Source organism: Cavia porcellus, unplaced genomic scaffold, assembly GCF_034190915.1.
Source record: "Cavia porcellus strain 051 isolate PalLab524CR breed Dunkin Hartley unplaced genomic scaffold, mCavPor4.1 scaffold_23, whole genome shotgun sequence".
NCBI lineage: Eukaryota > Metazoa > Chordata > Mammalia > Rodentia > Caviidae > Cavia > Cavia porcellus.
This window is the reverse complement of record NW_026947506.1, coordinates 36,722,031-36,746,764: the sequence shown is the minus strand read 5'-3', so window position 1 is coordinate 36,746,764 and position 24,734 is coordinate 36,722,031. Positions and strand designations below refer to the sequence as shown.

The window sequence follows — 24,734 nt, the reverse complement described above, 5'->3', positions numbered from 1 at the left end:
CATCTACTCTAATTTTCTATAGGGATGTTATCATAATGGGTCCTGGACTTTTGTCAAAGGCTTTTTCTGCATCTGTTGAGGTGATCATATGATTTGTCCTTTGTTCTATTAATATGGTATATTACATGTATTGATTTGCATATGTTGAGCCATCTCTGCATTCCTGGGATGAATCTTACTTGGTCATGGAATATAATCTTCTTGATGGTTTGCTGCATTGTGTTTACCAGTATGTTATTGAGGATTTTTGCATCTATGCTCATTAGAGAGATTGGTCTGTAATTCTCTTTCTTAGTGAGAGCCTTCTCCAGCTTTGGTATCAGGGTAATGCTTGCTTTCAGCAATGAATTTGGGAGTATTATTTCCCTTTAGATTTCATTAACAAGTTTGAGTAGTGGTATTAAGTCTTCTCTAAACTTCTTGTAAAATTCAGTAGTGAATCTGTCAGGGCCTTGGCTTTTCCTTATTGACAGGTTTTTAATTATATTTTCAATTTCATTGATTGATAATGGTTTAGGATTTTTATGTTCTCTTGATTCAGCTTTGATAATTCATATGTATCTAGAAATCTGTCCACTTCTGTATTTTCCATCTTACTAGAATACAAGTTTTCAAAGCAGATATAGATGATCTTCTCAATTTCTGCAGGGTACATTGTGATTTTATCCTTTTCAGTCCTAATTGTGTGGATTTGAGTCTTTTCTTCTTTTGATAGTTAGATACAAGTTTATTGAGGCAGGAGATTAGGGTTCTTCTCGCTCTCTTTTGCTGCAGGATTGGGAGTGAACACCTCCCAAATGAAGTTATGGAGAAAATCTTATCTGCAGAGTATGAGAAAAAGGTAGAGGACTCTCTCCCTCCAAATAAGATTAGGGAAATGTGTAAAATGTGGGAAACGGTGCAAAATTCTGTAGAAAAGCACACCCAAATAGGGTGGTAGCAGTGCAAGCAATGAATCTGTTTAATGACAATGCAGTGTAATAATCCTACAAAATCTTCACAAGGAGGTAAAACCAAGAGTCATTGGTCAGGGTCTTCATTAAAGCAGCATGAAAAGAAAAAAAATTGCACTGAGCCAGTAGAGAGCAGGGATTCTGTTAGTGAAAGTCGTCCTACACAACAGCCCTCCTCTCCCCGCTCCCTCACACCGGCCATGAAGGTTTGCAAAGCTAAGTGCCGGTTAATTTATTTTTATTTACTTTCAGATATTTTCTTATATTACAGTATTGTAATCACTGTAATACAAGTGATTCAGATCAGAAGCATGTTTCCAGAACAAACTATGCTTGTAAACCAAGGTTTTGTGGTGCATGGCCACAGAAGCCAGGTATGGAAGTTGCACACCTGTAATTCCAGCACCCTGGAAGGCTGAGAGGAAATGATCACCCAGCCTTGGCAACCTTGTGAGAGCTTGTCTCAAAATAAAAAGGAAATGTAGTTCAGTGGGAAGGCCCTGAGTTACATCCCCAAGCACGCACGCACACACATATATATTGCCAAAACCAAAATAAACATAAACACTCGGGTTTTTTTAATTAGGATTTATTTGCAATAATAAGTACATTCATCTTGGGGAGTTGATACATATACATATTGTATCTGAATCATTTTTGCCAGTGCTGGGATCAAACCCAGAGTCTCCCTACCCATTCTAGACAAGCATCAGGCATAACACTGATTATACTTTGGTTGTGAACGCACTGCAATTTTCCCATCATGAGAAATTCCTCAAACTCCTCAAACTCCATGAGCAGTCATATGGTGTAGACCAGATCACAGAAATACAAGGTCAACCCAAGCCTCCTGGTGCATAAACCTCTTCCCTTAAGGATATGAAGGCAAGTTTTATTTTGCTTCCTGGAGAGTAATTTTTGTTAAAGAAATGAACAAGGGTTGGCCAGGGGTGGGCAGGCCACTCCTGGTACTCTCTGCAGTGGGTCAGCAGCCCCACAGTCACATGGAAAAGTTTAGTAAACAGCGGAGGGAGCAGGGTTTGCAGCGTCACCTGTCCCCACTCACAGAGGTGACCATCAGCAGTGGCACATCAGGCCGAGAGACTGCCGTCAGGTGTACACCAGGAACATGGCTCAGGAAAGGAATCATAGCCAAGTGCCTATGCTTTGTTCCACTGGCTGCAGATTTTATGGAAAACCTCGTACAAATGGTGTGTGTTCAGTGTGCTATAAAGAGCATCTTCAAGCCAGGCATGGTTGTGCACATCTGTAATCCCAGCACTCAGGAGACTGCGGCAGGAGGATTGCCATGAGTTCGAGGCTAGCCTGGCCTATGTAATGAGCCTGAATTAGAGTGAGACCCTGTTTAAAGTGAGACCCTGTTTTAAAAAAAAAAATCTCAAACACAGAATAGAAGTACTGGTAGAGGGGGCTGGGGATTTTGCTCAGCGGCATAAGTGCCTGCCTTGCAAGCAGGCAGTCGTGAGTTCGATCCCTGGTACCGATAAAAAGGAAAAAGACAAAAAAAAAGTACTGGTAGAATAAGCCCACCTGCAGGTCCTGTCAGCAGTATGAACATTACCAGTTCAGTGCACAGACGGCAGTGTCCAGGGGCTCAGTCAGCATTAGAATCTACGTCTTCATCTATGCAGCAAAGCTCTGTATCAGATCAGTCGTGTTATCAGAATCTGTAGAATCCTCCCTAATGGACCAAGTGAAGATCTGCAAGCTTGAGTGCCAGGCACAGCATAGCAGTCGTCTGAAGAGCAAAGCAAGCTCCCTGAAAAACCAAAACAGAAAAAGAACTGGTGTCTCACGTGTGGAAAGGAAATGAGGCTCCTTGCATTTGAATGCCACTGTGAATATTTACAGTGGTGTACACCGTTATTCAGATGTGCATGGTTGCTCTTACCATTACAAAGCTGCTGCAAAAAGTAAAATCAGAAAAGAAAATCTAATAATTGTTTGTGAAAAGATACAGAAGATTTGAATTCCTGCTGGAATACAAAATCCTCTGACCATATGCAACTAAAAATTTACTTGAAGTTTTTTCTCCTAGTCTCGCTGGAAATGTAGAGCAGTGTATCTTGCACAGACCTTTGAATTTTATGTATTTTTTGTCTTTTTTGAGACAGGTCTCGCTATGCATTTCAGGCTGGCCTTGAGTTCACTTTGTAGCTCAGGCTGGTCTCGAACTTGCAACGATCCTCCTGCCTCAGCCTCCTGAGTACTAGGATTACAGGCGTGAGCCACCATGCCCAGGTGAATTTTATATTTATTTATTTCTGATGAAAACTTTTTTATTTTAAAGGGAATAAAATAAGAGTAAACAAAACAAAACGGTGATAGGACAGTAGTCCTATATTGCATATTGTTATCCTCTAAATAGTTGCTGTGTCCAGGCCTGCACAGTCAACCAAACACAAATGTCAGGTTGCTTCCCTATTTCGGTTTTTACCATCTCAGCCTGTGTCGCATCTGGTTGCTTACAGGTGGGGGTGGGGGTGGCTTCCCTGTTGGTTCTCCCTGGCCAGCAGGGCCTCCTGCACACACACTGTAGGTGGCAGGCTGTTCATAATAGTTTTAATCATGCATGCCATCAGAAGAATGGGTTTGTTTTGAAAATGACTCTGAACATTTATTTCCATTGCAGTTTTGTGGCTGAAAAGATTTAAACTTTATGAGTATTATCCTTTTAGGAACATTTTAATTTTAGTTGAATGCAGAGGGCTTTTATAATATGGAGAAATTTTGGAGGGCTGTGATTTTTCCCGCATTAAACATGCATGCATTAATCTTAAAATTTATATTCTCATTATGTGTATGTATGTGTGTATTTTTTCTCTGCAGCATTTCTCTTTTGACTTTTTGAGTCAGGGTTTCACTATGATTCCAGGTTGGCCTTGAACTTACTATGTAGTTCAGGTTGGCCTCAGCCTCCGGTCCGGCACGATTGTTCTTTTGACGGTGCCTTTTCAGGCACAACTAGTCATCAGTAACTGAATGTATCTTAATCACTATGGCTGCTTCCATTTCATTAACAAAGGTTATACATATGTTAACACAGTTTCTTGGACCCACCATTTATGTCTAAAACATTTGTCACATGAGCTGATGTGATTCTTGGTTTATTTTTCTTTTCAGGAGCAAAGGAAGAAAGTGTTGTATTTCATCACCGAATGCAGGTTTCTTTCAGGTCCTGTCCACTAGGCTGTACAGCATGAAGAATGATCTGAAGAAATTGTGCTGTATTTGTATTTATCCATCAGTCTTTGAGTAAATAAAAAGGAAAGCCAGGATAACAAAAAAAATTAACCAGGCTTTGCTTCCTCCTCTCCGACCCTTGTACTTCACCGCTGACCTCAGGGATCCTGCTCTTTACCAATGCAGAGAAGTGCTAATGAGCTTAACTGGCAGGAAGCATCTGCAAATGTCTGTCAAATGAATGCTTGATTTGCCACGTTTGCATGACTTTCCATAATCAGAAGGGGCCTGAGTTTTTTCAGGCATGAGTGATTATTCTTGACTTTCAGTTTGCCCCGTGGTTTTTCTATATTTAGGCCTTAGATGTTTTGTGGTTTCAATCTTAGGTATTACTTTCGTTTTAGAGACAAAGTGTCGCATCTTCACTGCAGAACACTTGACTGCATTTAGATATAAGAATCTGGACTTGTATGTAAACTTTAAACAAATTTTTTGAGACAAGGTCTCACTATGGATTTCAGGCTGGCCTTGAACTCACTCAGTAGTCCAGGTTGGCCTGAAACCCTAAAACTCTTGATGATCTTCCTGCCTCAGCCTCCCGAGTGCTGGAATTACAGGCAAGTGCCATCACACCTGGGCAACTATACCTTTCAGGGCACAATTTTTGTAAATACTTCCCTTTGCCAGAGGAAAGAGGACATCACATTTTTATCTGCTTTACTTATCATGTTGTCACAAGGGAAAAAGAAAATGCTGAGCTTGATTTAATTAGCAAAGTCCAAAGGAAACAGCTGGGTACAGCCAGGGCCTGTCGGGAGCCGGCCTTGTGGGCATGAGGGATAGAAGCAGCCAAGGAAATGGGCTGGCTAGGGGCCACCCTGGGAGGATCAAGCCCCCTGCCAGACACACGACTCACCGGCTGGACAAAGGTGGATGGACCATAAGCAAATGTTAGTGAAAATGGCATATGAGGACTGCTTGTGATTAGTTTACTCTACAAGGGAAGCAAATACATAACCATGGTTAACCAATGTGCTGTCTTAAAGTGCTCCAAAGCCACCCAACCACGTGGACAGCCTCCCTGTCTGAAGCAGACCTGCTTTTAGGTCTTCAACAGATTATTTCCAGGTAGTTGGTGTCCTGAACAAGAAATTGGATAAGACACATAGAGAGGACAGTGAGGAGTTACACTTACTGAAGGTGGGAAAGAAGTAATTTCTGCAGAGTGAGAGCAGAGTGAGAAGGCTCACAGAACTGCCGAGGAGTAATGGCCGGGCTTCTCTGTATCTCCACATTGCTTCTCCCTCATGCAAACAAGGCATCTGGGACAGCTGTTCTGTCACTTCACCCCATGTCAGTTACCCTATTCTGTCAAGCCCCGCTTGGTTTCATGACACATGTAAATGAGGAATCGAAAAGGTCCTTTTCTGATTGGTAGTCTGTATTCTCATCCGGGTTTCTGTGTTCTGCACATGCGCCCTCATGATTGACAGTTGGCTGACTGGTTTGCCCTGCCCTCATCTCCTACCTCTCTGAGATGCGGCATTGCCATTGGAGGGGAGAGACAAAGTGGACAGTGGGGAACAGACAGAACAGACTTCTGCTAACCACTGCCCTTTTTGCTGAGGATCTTTCATGATAGACTGGTTTTCTGGGGATAAGGAGAGTACTCATTCTTTTCATATAAATTATAGGCGAGGCAATTATTAAACCCTGGAAATTCCAACTGGAATTTAAAACATCATTTTTTCAAAGAGTGGTCAGGGAGACAGGCAGCAAGAGAATAACACATCATGTGAGGGATCAGAGTGAAGAACGTACAAAACAGAGCATCGAAATGCAGACCTAATCTTGGCTTGATGGCACAAGTCAATAATCCTAGCACTAAGAGAGGTTGAAGCAGGAGGATCACAAATTTGAGACCCACCTGGGCAACTCAGTGAAGTAGCTGGACTCTGCCTCAAAATAAAAAATAAAAAGGCCTGCAACTAGCTCAGTGGTAATGCCCCAGGGTGCAAGACCCCTGTACTGCAACCATCACCACCTCAGGCCTCCTTTCCCTCAGGTTCAGTAAAAGTTGAACTTTGACCTGAGACTTGAAGGCTAACCCTGAGGAGATGAGTGATGGCATTGCCCCACAGACAAGCACGAGGCTCAGAGCCTGAGTGACCCTAAGTGATGGCCCAAGAGCAAAACCACTGTGCCTGGCCTGGCAGAGAAGTGGTAAAGTCAGGATGGACAAGAAACAGGAATTAAAGGAGATTAACATAACAAAGCAGAAGTAGGAACGGGGGATTAGCCACATGGTGAGGGCCGCAGGAACCAATTGCATATCTGACTATGTTGGGAGCCAGCTTTGTGAAAACTGGGGGTGTAGGAGGCACAGAATGGAACTGTCATAGCTTAAGAACACCATGAGGGGCCACAGAAAGTTCTTGATGTCTTAATTATGGTTCAGGCTGGAGTTGAACTTGAGGTTCTCTTATCTCAGCCTCTCAAGAGTGCTGAGATTAGAGGCATGAGTCACCATGCCAAGCTTCAATGCCTTTTTTTTTTTTTTTCTGTTTTTATCGGTACCAGGGATCGAACTCACGACTGCCTGCTTGCAAGGCAGGCACTTATGCCGCTGAGCTAAATCCCCAGCCCCTTCATTGCCTTTTTTTTAGGAGGAAACTGAGGCCAAAGAGGAAAAATGGCTACAAGTGTCCCTGTCACACTGTTTCTGCCATAGCCCTCTTTCTGCTGAGCGTACCCAAGTCTTCCTCCAAGGAACCACTTGTTATGGTTTAGATCTAGACATCCCCAGAGAGCCTCACCTGCTTTTGGAAGGTGACTGGAGTATGAAGGCCTCATAGCTGACGTGCTCTTAGGGGAAGTCTAGGGGAACAGGTATGTCACTGGGGGCCTGGCCTGGTTTATCTCTCTCCCCAGCTCCTCCCTTCTCTCTCTGCTCCCTGGCTGCCAAAACCTTGAGCAGTTTTTCTGTTTTTCCACCAAGTCATTTCCTATCTGGAGGCTGCCAACTATGGACTTAAACATCTAAAACCGCGAGCCAAAATAAACTTGTCCTCATTCAAGTTGTGGATATCTGGTATTATGTCTCAGCAGCAAGGTAAGTGACTAAGACCGTGTTACGGTGTGTGTCCGGATGTCCCTCCAAAGTTTCACACAGTCATAGGAGCAGGCATCTAGAATTTGTGATTAAATTATGGTCCAATGCTGGGATTATGGATGTGAGTGCTACCCTCAACCTGGGGGTCTACATACAATATAAGCAAAGGAAAGTCTCTCAAGCTCCTCCTTCTTGCTCTTATTGTTTTTGCTGTTTTTCGCTATGAACTGTTGCTCTCTGCCATGTGACACTCGGAGTCAGCAGATTATGGACTGAAACTGCCACAAACTGTGAGCTAAATAAACCTTTTCTTCCTTAATTTTGCGCATCAGGTATTTTGTCTCAGCTACGAGAGAACATTAACCAAGATAGATCTCATCACCTTTGGCCCTCTGGACCCTACTGTTTTGGGGTGGCTGCCAGATTCAATTCACAGATGCCAGCCCCTGAGGGTGGTTAGGGTCAAGGTTAGGTGCAGGAATTCACAAAACCAACAGGGACAACATGAGGCTTCTGCTTTTTTTTTTTTTTTTTTTTTTCCTTCCACTGGTGTCAGCTAGTGTAGGCTGCCCAGTCTTTTTTTTTTTTTTTTTTGTCTTTTTCCTTTTTATCAGTACCAGGGATCGAATTCATGACTGGCTGCTTGCAAGGCAGGCGCTTATGCCGCTGAGCTAAATCCCCAGCCCCAGGCTGCCCAGTCTTGACAGCAAAAAAACCTATCCACATCCTCAGAAAGGAGCAAAAACTAAGAGGAAACAGAAGGGTATGTTACACAGCTGTTACTGTAAGAAACACCTAAAATAATCAACTTTTTTTTTGTTTTGTTTTTTTTTTTTTTTTGATACCAGGGATCAAACTCATAATCTTTTTTTTTTTTTTTTTTTTTTTGTCATTTTCCTTTTTATTGGAATCGAACTCACGACTGCCCGCTTGCAAGGCAGGCCCTTATGCCGCTGAGCTAAATCCCCAGCCCCAAACTCATAATCTTGTTCTTGCTAGGCAGGCATTTAGCAGCTGAGCTAAATCCACTTGCCAAGTTTCATTTATAAGTAATCAACTTATAAATGAGAAAGGCTCTTTGATTTTTGTTTTTAGTTTTTGTTTTGTTATTTGAGGCTGAGTCTTACTACGCAGTTCAGGCTTGCCTTAAACTTGCTTATGAGGCTTAGGCTGGCCTGGAATTCATGGCAATCCTCCTGCCTCATCCTCCAAAATACTGGGATTATATGCACCACCATGCCCAGCCGACAAAAAATTTATTTGGCTCACAGGTTATGAGGTTTCAATCCATTACTGGCTGGCCCTGTTGTGGTCTCACTATATAATTCAAGCTGACCTTTTAGCCCAGGCTGTCCTCAAACTACCAGTGATCTTCCTGCCTCAGCCTCCCAAATGCTGGGTTCACAGGAGTGTACTGCCTTGCTTGGTTTGGCCCTGTTGCTTTTGAGTCTGTGGAGTCTCATGCTGGACAGCATGGCAGAGGACAGTCACTCACCTCATGGCAGGAAGTGAAAAGAAGAGGAAGGGGCCAGTCTCATTATCTCCACTGAGAGCTCCTCCTCAATGGCCTGAAGATCCCCCACCATGCCCCATCCCTTACAGGGTCCACCCGCTGCCCAGAGCACCAAGCTGGGGGCTTTTCAGATACAAACTCCAGCAGAAGGGAAACAAGTTCTAGGTGACAGTTTTTGCCTCTGTGTCAGTTGTGCCTGGGCTTTCACCACACATCACCCTTGACGTTTCTTTTGTTTTCATTCTCCATCCTATCCTGGCTGCTTTCCACCCAGGGCAGATGCAGTGGGTGTAAGTCCCTGGGGGCCAACACTCATGATAGGAGTCACTCAGCCTGAGGCCTCAGATGTGACACGGGAACACCACCAACACTCACCTCTATAGGTGGAAAGCACTCACATCCATACCTGGCACCAAGGAGCACTCGCGTATTACTAGCATCACTAGAACAAGTGAACTGTGTTGTCACTGGCAACAAAAAGAAGTTGAGCAGTACAGCAACTATTATTGTCACCATGCCATGGTGACAATATTACATTTCTTTCATGAACATGTTTTTTTTTTTACTTGTACTGGGGATCGAACTAGGGACCTCACACTTGCCAAGCAGGTGTTTATGCACTGAGCTAAATCCCCAGCCTTCTATGAAGATTTTTAAAAAAAAAATTTTTGCAGTAATTGGAATTGAATCCAGGCCTTTTCAGAGAGCTACATCTCCAACCCCTTTTAAGTTTTTTTTTTTTTTTTTTTTTTTTTTTTTTTTGAGACAAGGCCTCACTGAGTTGCTAGATTGCCCAGGCTGGGCTCAAACTTGCCATGCTTCTGCTTCAGTCCTCCCAGGGTGCTGTATTACAGGTGAGAGTCACCAGGCCCAACTAAGTGAAATTTTAAATTTGTGCACTCAAGAGCTACCTTTCAACTAGTCGGAATCCATAGAGATACCTGTTTACTTAGCCACCTCCCTGTGCCTCACGGGCGTTCAAGCTGCTGGCGCTCCCAGACACCCAGATCTGCCCCTTCTTGCCTGCGAGCCCCGCGTCCACATCTCCAGCTCCGCTCCTGCAGCCAGGGCCCGGGGGCAGCGAGCGGTCAGCACCGGGTTTCGTCGCCTGAAAACGCGGAGAGCCCCCTAGACCAGATCTTCGCAGCAACACCTGGCGCGACCCCGGAAGTGGGCGGGCAGGAGAACCTGCGCCCCCCTAAAGCGACTAGACAGTAGCCAATCGCACATCCCAGGTCGTTACGTCATGACAGTACTGTCCAATGGGTGATGGTCTGTACCCCACTTCCGGCCCGCCCCTCGCCTGCGGCTGGGGAGGGCCGGCCCGCTAACCCAGCAGGAGAGGAGCATCTGGCTCAAGCCGGGCCAGGCGGCGCCGGGCCAGGTGAGTGTGTCGTGGTGCCCTCTCAGCAGCTGCCACAGGAACGTGGCGACTCGGGCGCTTGCTCTCTAGGAAGGTTCGGGTAGCGGCGCCCCTCAGTTGGCTGCGTTTATGAGGACCCTGGGGAGGGCGAGAGGGGCTCTACCTGTTCTCTGTCCTGCACACCTGGCGGTCGGCTCCTCCTCACTCCCCCGAACGCCGACCCGATCGGCCAACCCAACGCCAGGCTCTGATGACGCCCCCACTCCTTCAACTGGAGTGATTGGAGAAGCCAATCGCTGCACCCTAGCGGCTTTAGAGAATGGAGTTACATGGGCCTTTCTGGGCAGACGGGGAAACAAATCTGTTTGTGCTGGGATTAGCATGGGCAGATGGTCAGGGCCTTCCTCGCGGATGTATCCACTAATGGCCGGGCAAGGGCCCACCTGTCGCCCAGTGCAGGAAGTGTGGTACAAGGCAGGCTGACTCAGGGCACCTCCTGCCTGGTGAGGCTGGACAGACACCCGCGCTCCCATACACCGGACCTGCACCTTCTTGCCTGCGGGGCCCGCGTCCACACCTCCAGCTCCGCTCCTAAAGCCGAGCCCTGGGAGCGGCGAGTCCCATCTATTCACGAAGGACTCAACTGTTGTGCAAATCCTGTCGATTCCTCCCTCGCTGCTTCCCTGGGATCCTGATGTAGCTTTCAAGCCGTACCACAACCAGCAGCCAGCAAATTGCCTTAGTAGCCATTCAGGAAGGAGTCCTAAGACAGACTCATGCATGCATGGGAAGTGCATGCATGGGGAGCTTTCCTGTACCCTGCTGCCCACTCTATCACCTCTACTCCCGCTGGCCTTGGGCCCTTTTTGGTTTCTGTACGATCTGTAAGCAAACTGATGCAGAAAAGCAGGTGGCTTTAAGGGTGCTGAGCAGGCCTTTTTCGTCTGTTTTCTTACACACACACACACACACACACACCTGCCCTCATTTTATTTTATTTTATTTTATTGGTACTGGGGATCGAACTAGGGACCTCATGCTTGCAAGGCAGGCGCTTATGCCACTGAGCTAAATCCCAAGCCCCATCTCCTTTTTTTTTTTTTTTTTTGTCTTTTTCATTTTTATCAGTACCAGGGATCGAACTCATGACTGCCTGCTTGCAAGGCAGGTGCTTATGCCGCTCAGCTAAATCCCCAGCCCCCCACCTCCATTTTTTGAGACAGAATCTCACTTTGTAATTAATGGTGGCCTTGAGTTATGTAGCCGAGGCTGATCTTGAACTCAGGGTGATCTTCCTGCCTCCGACCTCCTGGGTGCTGGGATTATAAATGTATGCCACTATGCCCAGCCTTTTAAAAAAAATATTTTATTTTGAGACAGAATCTCCCCACCTTGGCCAGGATGGGCTTGAACTTTTGATCTTTCTGCCTCAGTCTCCCAGGGTACTGAGATTACAGGTCTGCACCATCACACCTGATTGAGAAGACCTTTTTAAAACAGAATGACTGAATATCCAATTCAAAATCATTCTGTGGAAAATCTTGGTGAATTAGAGGTTGCTTCTTTGGAAGCTGTTCCCTCCATACCTTTACTTTTACAAAGCAAAGAAATCCCAGAATCCAGAACCACAACACTTAATATTCTACACCTGTTTTCAACAGTATTGCATCACAGTGACACAGGACAGGTTGCTTGGTCGGCCCTCAGCAAGGAAATGGCATGTGAAGGGTTGGGGTGCATCCTGGTTGAGGCAGAAAGGTGTGGCTAGCCAAGGGTATCGGCTCAGTGGTACCTTTTGCTGGGAAGTAACAGGTGTCTGGGCCCACATTTCAAAAGGATTTGTAAACACAACCTTCATGCATCCTTTCTCTGCCAGTGTTTTTCCTAACTGCCCAGAAGGTTGAATTATGTTTGAAAGGAAATTACTGCTTAGTCACTTATCTGAAGGGAAGTGTATCAAACACAAGTCAGAGGCTCCATTATTTGAGCTCAACTTTAGATGGAACCTGACTGGCTTATGAGCTATCTTAGAAAATTAATTTATAATTTTAAAATGACATCATAGAAACTTTTTCAAAAAAATTACTTTTTTGGTCAACCATTTATGGTGAAAATTTTCAAACATACAACCAACTTGAAAGACTGTTTCTGTCCCTTCCTCTTTCCTGTTTCCTTGTCTCCTTCTTTCCTTCTTTCCTTGCTTCTTTCTTTCTTTCTTTCTTTCTTTCTTTCTTTCTTTCTTTCTTTCTCTGTGCTGCGGATCAAACCCAGGGCCTGTTAGACAAGTGCTCTACCAGTGAGCAACACTTCCAGCCCCAAACTGAAACAGTTACACAATGAGCACCCACCACTGTGCTCTTCGCCTTATTAATTATGCTGTTGGTACTTCCTCCATCAAATATCTGCCCACCAGTCATGCCTTTTCAAGTAATCTGTGGTTCCCTTTCCTGGAGCAGTATTTCTGTCTAGGCTCAGGGAATTTGCAGCTTGTTGGGAGTGGGTGGAGGTGATTATCATTAAACACTGGTTGAACATCCTCTGTTTATGGTAACTGTTGTGAGAAAATGAAGTGACTGAAGACTCAGGTGACCACAAAGGAAATTGGTTTTTGTTTTCAGACATAGGAGATAAATAGCACAGTGTGTAGCAAATGGCAAGTAATGAAATGACATCAGTCCCACTCATTCAGTTCTTGCTGAGTACTGAACTATGTTTATCAGTATTGCCTGATTTAATTCTTACAAGGTAAGTAGGTCACTATTCCATTCTGGCTTCTTTTTTTTTTTGGGGGGGTGGGGCGGGTATTGGCAATTGAACCCAAGGCCTTTATATACTTTCTCAGCCCTTTTTATTTTGAGGTAGAGTCTTTGTTTGTTTGACTTTTTAATTTTTTTATCTTTGAGACAAGGTCTTGCCATGCAGTTCAGGTTGGCCTTGAACTCACTTTGTAGCCCAAACTGGCCTTGAATTTGCAGGGATCTCCTGCTTCAGCCTCCCAAATGCTGAGATTATGGGTGTGACTGGCCTGAGATATGGGTATGACTGGCCTGAGATAGAGTCTTGCCAAGTTGCCTGGACTGAGTTTGAATTTGTCTCAACCTCCCAGAGTGCTGGGATTACCGGCATGTACCACCATACATGGCCCTTTCTGATTTGTATACAAAAGGAAGTTAAGGCAAAGAGAGATTAGTACTGAAGCACGCCGAATTGTGCCGAATTGTGGCAGTGTGGGTCTGGGATGCTCTGAGCACTCTTAGTCACTTTGAAGGTGCGGGAAGGACCCTCAGGCCTGGGTAGACAGGAAGGAAAGGGCTGGGAGTCACCAGTGGTCCTGCCTGAGGCCCTGGAACACAGACCCCAGTTTCCAGGTGTGTCTGACAGGCGTGCTGCCCTGAAGTTTTGGGAGCCAGCAATTTCCAAGGCGGGCTCTTCCCATTCTCTCTCCGGTTGCGTTTTCTACTTTCCTGTCAGGGGTGCTTTCCAAAACTTGGCTTCTGTTCCTTGTTCCCCTCCATCGCTTCCTTCTCGACCTGTTGTCTCAGGGTGCTCCAAAAGAGGCTTGTTTTGTCTGTGGCATCCCAGCCTCGAGGCACCTAAATACACCTTCTGGTAGTTTCGGTTTGTAAACCAGAAACCACGCAGTGTCTTGTCAGAGGATCTTGCCTGTCCTGTCTCGTGGCCTGAGGGCAGTGTCCCCTTGTTGTGTCTGGAAGCCACCCTGTCTGGCCCGGCTTTTCCTAGTGAATCCCCTGCCCTCATCGCTCCATGTGGGTCTGGCCATGTGGCCCTGCTATGGCAAGAAGCTGATTTCTGGATTTACCCCAGGAAGCAGCAACAGTGTCAGCCCTGGGACAGTGCGGCTTGGCTACCATTAGAGCGCAAAGAGGAGAAAGGAAAGGAGCGGGAAAGGGCAAGAGAGACCTGGGCGGGGGAGCCGGGGAGGCCATAATGAGGGACTTTTATGTCCTAGAATTCCCATGGTCACCTGGCTCCTGCAGGACCTTACAAGACTCCAGCTGGGACCCCAGGCCCATGTGGCTGCCCCTCACCAAGCCCAGGTAGGACTGTCACAGTGAGACCAGCATAGGGGACAATGAGATTCAAATAAATCTATAGGCTTTCATTTATTCTTTTGGAAAAAAAAGGTCTGAAGAAACTTTATAACAGGATAATGATCATTAAATTTGAGGAGATCAATACATAGATGTTACTTTTTTTGGTCCCTGTACGTTTTTTATATGTTTGCAAAAATTAAAAATCCCCATCATGTGAAAGAAGGGCCTGGGGGAGGCAGTATTGCACATTTGTAATCCTAGCATACAGGAGACTAAGGCAGGAGGATGGCAGGTTGAAACCCAATTCAGCGATTTAATGAGAACTTGTCTCAAAACAAAAACAAAACGAAACCTAGGCTGGGCCTGTAGCTCAGCATGAAGGCCTCGGGTTCAATCCCCAACACTGCAAAAATAACTAAGGAAGAGGGAAAGTCAAAGCAAAAAAGCAGCTGTTTACACTGGAAGCCAGGCTCTGCTCCTCCGGTGTGGAATAACCACCTGCTTCTCTCTCTCTGGACTTTATTTTGCCATCTGTGGCATGCGAAGTTTCCCAAGTTCCCCGCAACGATGTCCCCAGGCTGGGGATCGAGACACTGACCCTCCCTCTCGCCTCGGATTTCCTTCCAGCCCCCGGCACCATGCCCACGTCTGTGCTGTGGGCCGTGGACCTCTTCGGCAGGGTCTACACCCTGTCCACAGCTGGCCAGTACTGGGAGCTGTGCAGAGACACCCAGCTGGAGTTCAAGCGGGTCAGCGCGGCCACGCAGTGCTGCTGGGGCATTGCCTGTGACAACCAGGTCTACCTGTACATGTGCGCCAGCGACGTTTCCATCCGCTGCCGAGAGGAGGCCTATGAGAACCAGGTAACAGGCCTCCCCCACCCCGTCAGCAGGTGCTAAAGGGGTTGGGGTTAAATGACCTGAAGAACAGAATCGAGGCCCCAGCCTTGCCCCGCCCCCTTTCCCTCACCTGCACCTGGCCCAGCATTCAGCCTCGGGGCTGGAGCCCAAGGTGTGTCTTCGCCAGAGCAGACTGGCAGAGGGGCTGTGTAGTGCGGACTGTGGGTGTCCAGGCCCCGGGATGACTGAGCTGCCCCCTGCCTGTCCCTTTTGTAGCACTATGCTGTGGGTGGGTTTTCTATCCTTTGAGGCTGTGTTAATGCCCTGGAGTTTTTTCTCTCTCTCTCTCTCTCTCTCTCTCTCTCTCTCTCTCTCTCTCTTTGCTATACTGGGAATTGAACCCAGGGCCTTTGCATTAAGCTACCTCCCAGCCCTTTTTTTTTTTTTTTTTTTGTCTTTTTCCTTTTTATCGGTACCAGGGATCAAACTCACAACTGCCTGCTTTCAAGGCAGGCGCTTATGCCGCTGAGCTAAATCCCCAGCCCCTCCCCAGCCCTTTTTTATTTTGAGGCAGGCTTTCACAGAATTGCTAAGTTCTTCTGGCTGGGTTTGGCCTTGTGGTCCTCCTGCCTCAGTCTCCCAGAGTGATGGGATTATGGCATGTGCTAGCATGTCGTGCTTGCACTGGTTCTTGATGAAGTGACCTGAGGACCCTCCTGGCAGCCTCAGACCTAACACCATCTCTGTGTCCCTGGTCCCAGCGCTGGAACCCCATGGGTGGCTTCTGTGAGAAGCTCCTGCCGAGTGACCGCTGGGCGTGGAGCGACGTGAGTGGGCTCCAGCACCGGCCGCTGGATGGGGTGGCGCTGCCGTCCCCACACTGGGAGTGGGAGTCGGACTGGTACGTGGATGAGAATTTTGGAGGGGAACCCACCGAGAAAGGGGTAGGTAAACTCGGTACCCACCTTGTCTACCTTAGGAGGAGGGTCACCTTGTGCTCAGCCTGTCCCCTGGTGCTTCTGTCCCCAGCAGTGCCCTGGGGGGGTCTGACTTCTGCTTGCTGTGGGGTCGTGCATTCAGGTCCTGCTGTCACACTCCCGACGCCCTCTGTCCTCTTCCTCCCATCTTCGTGTCTCTCCCCCCAGAGCCTTATGGAGTCCCGTCCTTGGCATTTCAGGGATGGACCTATGCCATCGATTTCCCTGCCACCTACACAAGAGACAAGAAGTGGAACTCGTGTGTGCGGCGGCGGAAGTGGATCCGATACCGGAGATACAAGTCCCGGGATGCCTGGGCCAAGGTCTGTGTCTATGGGGACGCTGCACCTGCCCTAAGATCTGGTCTTTGAGTTCTGCTGTGGCTTCCAAAGAGAGGGGTGCTTAGACACTCACCTAACCTGTGTTCCTGGGCAGCGGCTGGGCTCTGCCAGGGCCCCCAGGCTCCAGAGAACAGAGTCGTAGCCGTCAGTCTTAGAAGCTGAGAACAGAAGCCCCATGGCTCATGTACCTGTCACATGGCCACTTCAGGACAGTACCTGAGCCTGGTGGCCTATAGAGAGGGCAATGCAGCGAGAGCCCATGGCTAGAATCCTGCATTCCTCTTCCCTCCTTCTTCCTGAGGTCAGGTTATGGGGGCCCAGCCCCAACTGAGGGGACATAGCATGGGCACCAGACCAGACAGTCACCAGGTCATGACAGCCACTGTTTGTCACTTACTCATTTCAGATCCCCTCAAAGGATGACGTCAAGGATCTGCCTGACCCCTTCAATGACCTCTCTGTGGGTGGTTGGGAGATCACAGAGGAGCCCGTGGGCCGCTTGTCAGTGTGGGCTGTGTCTCTGCAGGGAAAGGTAAGGCCACTGTCCTTAGGCCCTGGGTGCAAAGCAGCAAGGAAGCCTGACCACAGGCCAAGCAGGACAGGGGTCCCTGGGTGCAGGGAACAAGGCTGCCTGGAGACCTCTGCCTCCTATCCCTGGAGTAGGGACGTCCTGAAAGGCAATACCTTGCCAGGCTCCCCATGGGCCTCTTCCTATGTGTCCTGCTCCTCGGGCCTCTGGGTCCCACCCCTCTCAGAAGCCTCTGATCCCCCATCGCATGGCTGATCCTGGCCTACCTCTCTTGAGCATCCCCAGCTCAGATGCCATCCAGATGGCAGATCCTGGGCTCCCAGCCTGCTCTGTATGAGTGCCTCCTACAGTATCCAGAAGCATTGTGTGAGGGTAGGGATGGGGTGGTCAGATGGTTGGCAGGTAGATGGATGGGTGGATGGATGGTGGATGCATGTTTAATGGATGGGAGGGTATGGGGACAGTTGCTGTGTGGATGGATGAATAGGTGATGGGTTTATAGGTGGATGGATCATGTGTGGCTGGCTGGATAGAAGGGTAGGTGTGATGGATGGATGGATGGATGGTAGGGGTATGCACGGATATGGGTAGGTAGATGGTTATGTGGGTGGATAGACAGGTGTTGGCATGTGCATGAATAGATGGTAGATGGATACATGAATGATGCAAAGGTAGATGGATATAGGGTGGCTAGATAAACAGGTGTTAGGTGTGTGGCTAGATGAATGCATGGTGGGTGTATGCCCGGATGGTATGTAGGTAGATGGATATGTGAGTGGATAGACAAGTGTTGGGTGTGTGGATGGATGGATGCCACGTGTGAATGTTTAGAGAGAAGAGATCATTTTCTCAAAGACTCTGAACTATGTAAAAAGAATGAAGTTACCCCTGGTGGCAGCAGCAGCTCAGGGGACACAGCCCTCTCGCTGTGGTTTTAGAAGATACTTTACAATTGCTTGGTAGCTCCTACCACAAATTGACCACAAGCCTGCTGTGAGCTTCAGGCTTATCAGGGCAGGTTAATTTTAGCAGATTCACTTCCAGGGTTCCACCTGCTAGGACTCAGGTTAATCACAGGTGCTCTCTCTGTGCCATGCTGAAGGGTGGCAGAAGGGGTCAGCAGGGTGAGGTGCTGGCCTGGGACAGAGTCTCCTGTCAAGGAGCCTTGTCCATCTGGATGCAGAGGGGGGAGGACAGGGCCACAGCAGCGTTCGTGTTCTCCAAGTGCCAGCACCACTCCTGTGATCCTTAAGAAGTGGCACCAGGACCCTGCGCTCCAGGAACCAAGGAGACAGCATTCAGTGAAGCCACTTGGTACCAGGAAGGAGGCTTCCAGGCCTGACTAGTGGGCCTGACTAGTGACTTGTAAGGGTGGGTTGGCAGAATGGGGATGCCAAGATTCCCAGTCTGAAGACTCAAACGGCTCACCAGCCCTGCCTGGACCGTGCAGCCTCTTCCTGATGAAATAAGCCAAAGCCTGCATGATATGAGAGCATTGTGCAGTCTTAGCTATTTAGGTTAAAGAGTAAAAGAAGTGAACAGTTTAGACTTTGGTATGAATGAGGCTTGGGGATTTCCCTCCAGTACCCCATCCCTACCCCCCACTTGTACACCCCTACCCCTAGAGAATGGGTGTACTGAGGGCACATCACCATTAGGGGGCGCAGGTCACATGGGCTGGCTAGGAGCCCTGGGCTCCTCTGCTGGAGGCTGGAGTTGTACATGGTTGGCTGGTGTCTTGGGGCCTGTTAGCTGCAGGCAAATAGGGCAGGTGAGGACTGAGTGAGTGATCTGCACACTGGGGTACCTAGAGATCCCCCATACAACTGTTCAGATGAACTAATAGGCCACACACGGGTGTCATACCCTTCTGTCATTTCCCAGGTGTGGTACAGGGAGGATGTCAGCCACCCCAACCCGGAAGGGTCATCATGGTCTCTGGTGGACACGCCCGGGGAGGCTGTCCAGATCAGTTGCGGGCCCCATGACCTCCTGTGGGTCACCCTCTGGGAGGGGCAAGCCTTGGTCCGGGAAGGGATCAACAGGAACAACCCCAAAGGTGGGTGACCCTGCCTTGGGGGAGGTGGGAAGCCACCTCCAAGGATCTTGGCTGATGCAGCTTCCTGGGGTGTTGGGGGGCTGCCAGGCAGTTCGTGGTCCGTGGTGGAGCCTCCTGGGTCTGAGAACGGGATCATGCACGTCTCGGCTGGAGTGAGCGTGGTCTGGGCTGTCACCAAGGACCGGAAAGTAAGATGGGGATGCTGGAGCCTGGGGGTAGCTCTGCAGGTGCCACTTAATGTTGGGGTTCTGTTCTTGTGAGAATAGTCTGAATTCTTTGTAATAAATCTGGCATCTGTCAAGCACTGTGAGCTTTTGTGCTATTGAAATCAGCACCCAGGTCCAGGACGTTTGATGCTATGGTCTCTCCCTTCCCTCACACCCAAGTACCAAACTGCAGAGCAACTGTGTTAGGCAAAACATTTCAGATAATCAGACGCTAATTTGCTGAAACCCTTAGTTAAATGCCTCTTCTTTCCTTTACTCAGTGCTTATGTTTGTATCTTCATGTGTTACTGGTGATTGAACCCAGGACCTTCACGCTGAACTACACATCCAGCTCTGTCTTAATTGTTTTTAAAACTTCTTAAAGTTTTGGGGACAAAGTTTTGTCAAATCACTAAATTGCCCAGGCTGGGCTTGAACTTGTGATGTTTCTGCCTCAGCCTTCCAGTATGAGCCACCATTTGCATTTCTGTCTCAAAAGTAGGTTTAAGATTAGCCAATTCCAGGCTGATTTCATGATTTTTTTCTAACCTCATGTCAGGGAGCTCCCTGGCACCCAAGAGGATCAGTGCTCACACACCTGAGTCTGTATCACCAAGGCCCATAGGCCCAAAGCCTCAGGCCACATCCAGCCTGACAAATATGTTCCCCTGCCCTCTAGAGAGTTCCAGGCACCCCACTTCTCAAAGATAGTGATTGCCAGCCTCCTTGTATAGCAACATGTCTATCCCTTTGGCTTAAATAACAAAAATTTGATTTGCATGTATGTTTGCTCAGTCTTCAAATATTTGATATGTTCACATTCTTTGGGTTTAGGAGACACATTTTAGAGTTTTAGGGTTTGTTTGTTTGTTCTGAGACGAGGTCTAGCTGTGTTGCTCAGGATGGCCTTGGATTCCCAGGCTCAAGCAGTCCTCCTGCCTCAGCTTCCTGATTATCTGGGACTTCAGGTGCATGATACCACAATACCCAGCTTTCTAGAAATGTTTATAAGAGGGATTTGAGTTTTCTCATTAACTGACCCCTCAGGCAGTACACCTTAGAAATTCAGCATGAGTGCTGATTCACCAGAATCCCAGGGGACCCAGGGCAGCCCACCCTCCAGAATGGGTGGAGGCAGCCCTGGGGAACAATAGGGGCCAGCCACTACCACCAGATGAGCCTTGGAGCCACAGGTAAGCCTGGGGAAAATTTAATTGGATGGTGTATAGTTTTACAAACTGACATTAAGGAGACAATTTCATAAAGCATTATAAACCCCAAATAGGTCCTTTATTCTAATAAACAGTTTATACATTTCCTAGATAAGCCCTCTAAGGCTGTTGTCATACAGAGAGGACAGTTTGAAGGAAATGATCTTTTCCACATATCGGATTAGGGACCGATGTGGCTGAGGGCAGGTGACTCTTAGCTGGAGCACAGACAAGGATGTGAGAAGATGGACATGCACTGGCCCTGCTCACCTACAGTGTGAGCCAGTTATTATTACTCAATTGTTCTTTCTGAGCCCTGAAGAAGCCCCTTATTAGCTGGATATAGTGGTGCATACCTATAATTCCAGCACCCTGGGAGGACTGCAGGAGGACTGCAAGTTCAAACCCAGTCTGGGCAACTTAGAGCCTTAGCAAGATCCTGTCTCAAAATAAAAATATAAAATAAAGGGCTGGGGGTGTAGCTCTGTGGGAAGGCTCTGGGTTTTATCCCCCATATGGCAATCAATCAATCAATAAAAAGGAAACGGGGGAGCCCTGTTTCTGTGGCCTTCAGGGAAATGTGTTCATTGCTGGCTTTTCCAGGTGTGGTTCCGAAGAGGCGTCAACTCACACAATCCCGGTGGCACCAGCTGGATCGAGATGGTTGGGGAAATGACGATGGTGAACGTGGGGCTAAATGACCAGGTGGGCTGTGACTCCCAGGGCACCCACTGTCCCTTCCCAGTGGCAGGGCTCCTTGCCTTGGAGAGCACCCAGCAGGCTGCTCCTGCCAGGGTCTGCAGCCTCGCCTTGTCCCTGGGTGTTTTCCTAAGGGTTCTTACTCAGAGTAGTGAGCACAGATCTGCTGGTGGGAGTCGGGGGACTATATCTGCAGACTGGCAGGTGTCACAGAGACACGTGAAGGTGGTTGAAAAATACCATTTATGGCTGAATGTGGTGGTGCATGCCTGTAATCCCACCGCTTGGGAGGCTGAGGTAGGAGACTGCCGTGAGTTTGAGGCCAGTCTGGGCTGCATAGTGAGATCCTGTCTTAAAAAAAAAATGCCACGTTATGTTTAAATTTAAGAATTTATTACAGTAAAAAACACCTTGGGCTGGGAATTTAGCTTAGTGTCATAAGCGCCTGCCTGGCAAGTGTGAGGTCATGAGTTCGATCCCTGGTATTGCAAAAAAAAAAAGACATCTTGCCATTAAGTCCCTCAAAATCTTCCCCCTCACTCACAGTACTTGGCCTGTATCGTCCTTGCCACTGCCTAAAGTAGCTCTGGAAGTCCTCTCTCATGACATTTTTAGTTGTGCTGTTGTGGCTACCTCAGTGTCCTGAACTGAATCAAAATGTTCTCCTTTCATGGTCATTTTGACTTTGGAGAAGGAGATAGAAATTGCACAATGCCAGACCTGGTGAACAGGGTGGTGAGCTCTTGCTGCCATGTTTTGGTGAGCCTGCCTTTCCATCGGCTGGCACTTGGCAGCAGCATTTGTCATGTTTGTTATTACATCTTATAATAGAGAGGACTTCCAGAACTGCTTTGGAAAGTACCAAGAGAGATGGATAAGTGTGTTCAAAGTGAGGGGAAGTAACTTGAGGGGGACTCATGGCAGTATGTCTTTCTCTGTAACAAGTTTTCTTTAAAAGAAAAAAAAAATTAAACATTCACCATATTTTTTGATTAATCCTTGTACTTGGAGTAGTCATCAGGGGTGGAACTGGTTTCCTGACTCTGTGGTGCCACTTCTCGTAAGTGGCACTCTATAGTTTGACAATGTGGCCTCCTTCCTGTAGGTATAGAGGTTTGGGTACTGTGCAAGCTCAAGGGTTGCAGCCCCTTGCTGTGACAGTGACACCCCCAGTGCTCTATGCCTGGGGCACATTTGTTCCCCTGAGGAGCAGCTTCCCAGAAGCCACAGGGAAGACAGGGACACAGGTGGACCTTGCATCCCAGTGCAGTGTCCATCCACCTACTTCCTCCTCCGAGTCTGCCTGACATCAGGGAACCAGGCCGGGGAGTGCCACTGACCTCTCAGCGCTAGCACACAATCACACCCACTTTCACACCTGACTGCATGGCATGGGGGCTCCTCCTGGTTTGCAGTTTTCCTCCAGCCCTGCTGGACACCTGCTTTCCCTCTGCCTCCCCAGTAAGACTCAGGAGCCCCAGGTCTGCACCAGCCTTCCCTGAGCAGTACCTCTCTCTGTCCCAGGTCTGGGGCATCGGTGCTGAGGAGCGAGCTGTATACTTCCGGCAGGGCGTCACCCCAAGTGAGCTCAGTGGCAAGACCTGGAAAGCCATCGTCGCAGGCAGAGAGAGTGACAGATCGCACACTGGCAGCTCGTCGAGCCTTCTCAGGTGACCTGGAGCAGCAGGGCAGAGTAGTTGTGGGCGGAGACAGGCTGTTTGTGGTCTCTGAAGGGTGCTGGCCTTCATCAATCCCCAAGCCTACAGGGCCCCCAGTGCTGTAGCCTCAGCTCAGAGCCTGGCGTGTGGCCTGGCTACTCAGCCCTGCAGAGGAACCTGCAGGGTCAGTCAAGAGACCGAACAGAGGCGTCTTTAGACACTGGGCCATGGCAGTGTGTCACACTGGAGAGCAGGCTGGAACTATGACCGGAACCAGGTCTGGCCCACTGGTTCTAAGGGCTCAGGCTCAGGGGTAAAGCACCATCTCTGAGGGGCAGATGCTAAGTCCCCATGGGAGGCACTTGGAAACCAGACAGAGGCCTCTTGTGGTATGATCACAGACTGGGCATTCCCTGCAGTATACTGGGGGGCCTCAGGCTCAGACAGATCTCCAGGTCCTACCTGAGCCTTTGGTGGGATTTTGGGTTTCTCATGAGGTCTCTGGTGATGCGGCTGCTGCTGCAATTCTGGGGACCATACTTTGGGGTACTTGGGTCCAGGATTGTGAAGAAGTCCCAGCTGTGCTCCAGCCATATGACCACAGGCAGGTGGCCGAATGTCCAAGCTGGGGAAACTTTGTTGCTACCATGGGAGTGCCCACAGCTCTGAGCCCTGATCAGGAGTGTCCCCTCTAACTCAGTCTTCCCCAATCCCTGGTGCCCACCCCCAAAGCTTGGCTGCCATCCCTACCCCAGGTTCAATCTCCTTCACTGCTGGTTGTCACATTGGATCAGTTGACAGGCTGCAAAAACTTCTGATGCCACATCTTGTCCTTGGATTTGGCCGTGGTTTCTCAGATATGACACCAAAGGCACTGTCACTTTCTGTACAGTATTAAATTGTGTGAGATAGTCAACACTTTAGTGTAAGATACTTTTCACACTAGGTGATTTTGCCCAGCTGATCTGTGAGTGCTCTGAGCACATTTAAGGTAGGTTGGGCAGAGCTGTGATGTGCAGTACATGAGGTATATTAAGTGCTGTGTGTGTGTGTGTGGTACTAGGGATTGAACTCAGACCTTTTTCACTGAACTACAGTCTTAGTAAATTTTTTTTGGTCCTGGGGATTGAACTCACAACCTTGCGTTTGCCAAGCAGGCACTTATGCCACTGAGCTAAACCCCCAGCCCTTCCTTAGTAAATTCTGAGACAAGGTCTTGCTACGTTGCTAAGCTGCCCAGGCTAGGTTCAAATTTGCAATCAGTGTGATGGGATTATAGACATGTATGTCTGGCTTTTAAATGTACTGTTACCTTACAGTATTTTCAATTTATGATGGGTCAATCAGACCACAATCTAATTATAAACCAAGGAATATCTGCACAGATAATTGAACTTCATTAAAATGAAGTATTTGAAGGCCAGGAATAGTAATGCATGACCATGATCCCAGCTACTTGGAGGCTAAAGCAGAGAAGGCCAGGCTGGGCAGTTTAACAAGACCATGTCTCAAAATAAAGACTGGAATACAGCTCAGCGCTGCAAAAACTACAAAAAAAAAAAAAAAAAAAAAAAAAAAAAACCTTTTGTAAATCAAAAGACACTGTCAAGAGAATGAAGAGATAACTAATGCAATGAGGAAAATATCTGCAGGACATAAGATGAGAGCCTCATAGTTGGTACATACTGAAAAATGTCTTTCAACTCAACAAGAAAACAACGCGTTTAAAAAGGGGTAAGGTGTGGCTGGGGATTTAGCTCACCTTGCATAAGCGCTTGCTTTGCAAGCAGGCAGTCGTGAGTTCGATCCCTGGTACCAATTAAAAACAAACCCAAAACAAACAAAAAAAGGGGTAAGGTGTGAATAGGTGTTTTTCTCAAGATACACAAAAAACCAAAAGCACGTCCGTACAAGGACGTTCAGCATCATTAGTCATTTGGGAAATGCAAATTGAAACCTCATTCAGAGACTGTGTCTTCCTCCCCAGAAGGGCTGACTCAGAAAACAGAAGTGTT

General features: G+C 47.9%; 1 protein-coding gene, 1 long non-coding RNA gene and 1 pseudogene across 4 annotated transcripts in view; 2 read left to right on the top strand and 1 right to left on the bottom strand.

The window, feature by feature from the left end:
- Window positions 1–1,706: 1,706 nt before the first annotated feature.
- Window positions 1,707–9,799, bottom strand: LOC134472493 (uncharacterized). The gene is made up of 2 exons (XR_010042337.1): window positions 5,353–9,799; window positions 1,707–2,733 (listed from the first exon to the last, which is right to left on the bottom strand). It is a non-coding gene; the product is annotated as an uncharacterized LOC134472493 (long non-coding RNA).
- On the top strand, window positions 2,083–2,943 carry LOC100724850 (AN1-type zinc finger protein 6-like; annotated as a pseudogene).
- A 235-nt stretch (window positions 9,800–10,034) lies between the features above and the next one.
- Tecpr1 (tectonin beta-propeller repeat containing 1) overlaps window positions 10,035–24,734 on the top strand; it is a 31,228-nt gene continuing 16,528 nt past the window's right edge. The window contains exons 1-9 of one of the 3 annotated variants that reach the window (XM_003469886.5): window positions 10,035–10,166; window positions 14,828–15,063; window positions 15,801–15,983; window positions 16,217–16,339; window positions 16,764–16,889; window positions 18,771–18,945; window positions 19,033–19,133; window positions 20,966–21,067; window positions 22,586–22,731. In XM_003469886.5, the coding sequence (XP_003469934.2) occupies window positions 10,052–10,166; window positions 14,828–15,063; window positions 15,801–15,983; window positions 16,217–16,339; window positions 16,764–16,889; window positions 18,771–18,945; window positions 19,033–19,133; window positions 20,966–21,067; window positions 22,586–22,731 (1,307 nt within the window). In that variant the 5' untranslated portion in view covers window positions 10,035–10,051. Of the gene's footprint in view, window positions 10,167–14,120; window positions 14,204–14,827; window positions 15,064–15,800; window positions 15,984–16,216; window positions 16,340–16,763; window positions 16,890–18,770; window positions 18,946–19,032; window positions 19,134–20,965; window positions 21,068–22,585; window positions 22,732–24,734 lie in introns of those variants that run through there. The other 2 variants (XM_023565178.2, XM_063234156.1) reach the window with 2 other exon arrangements.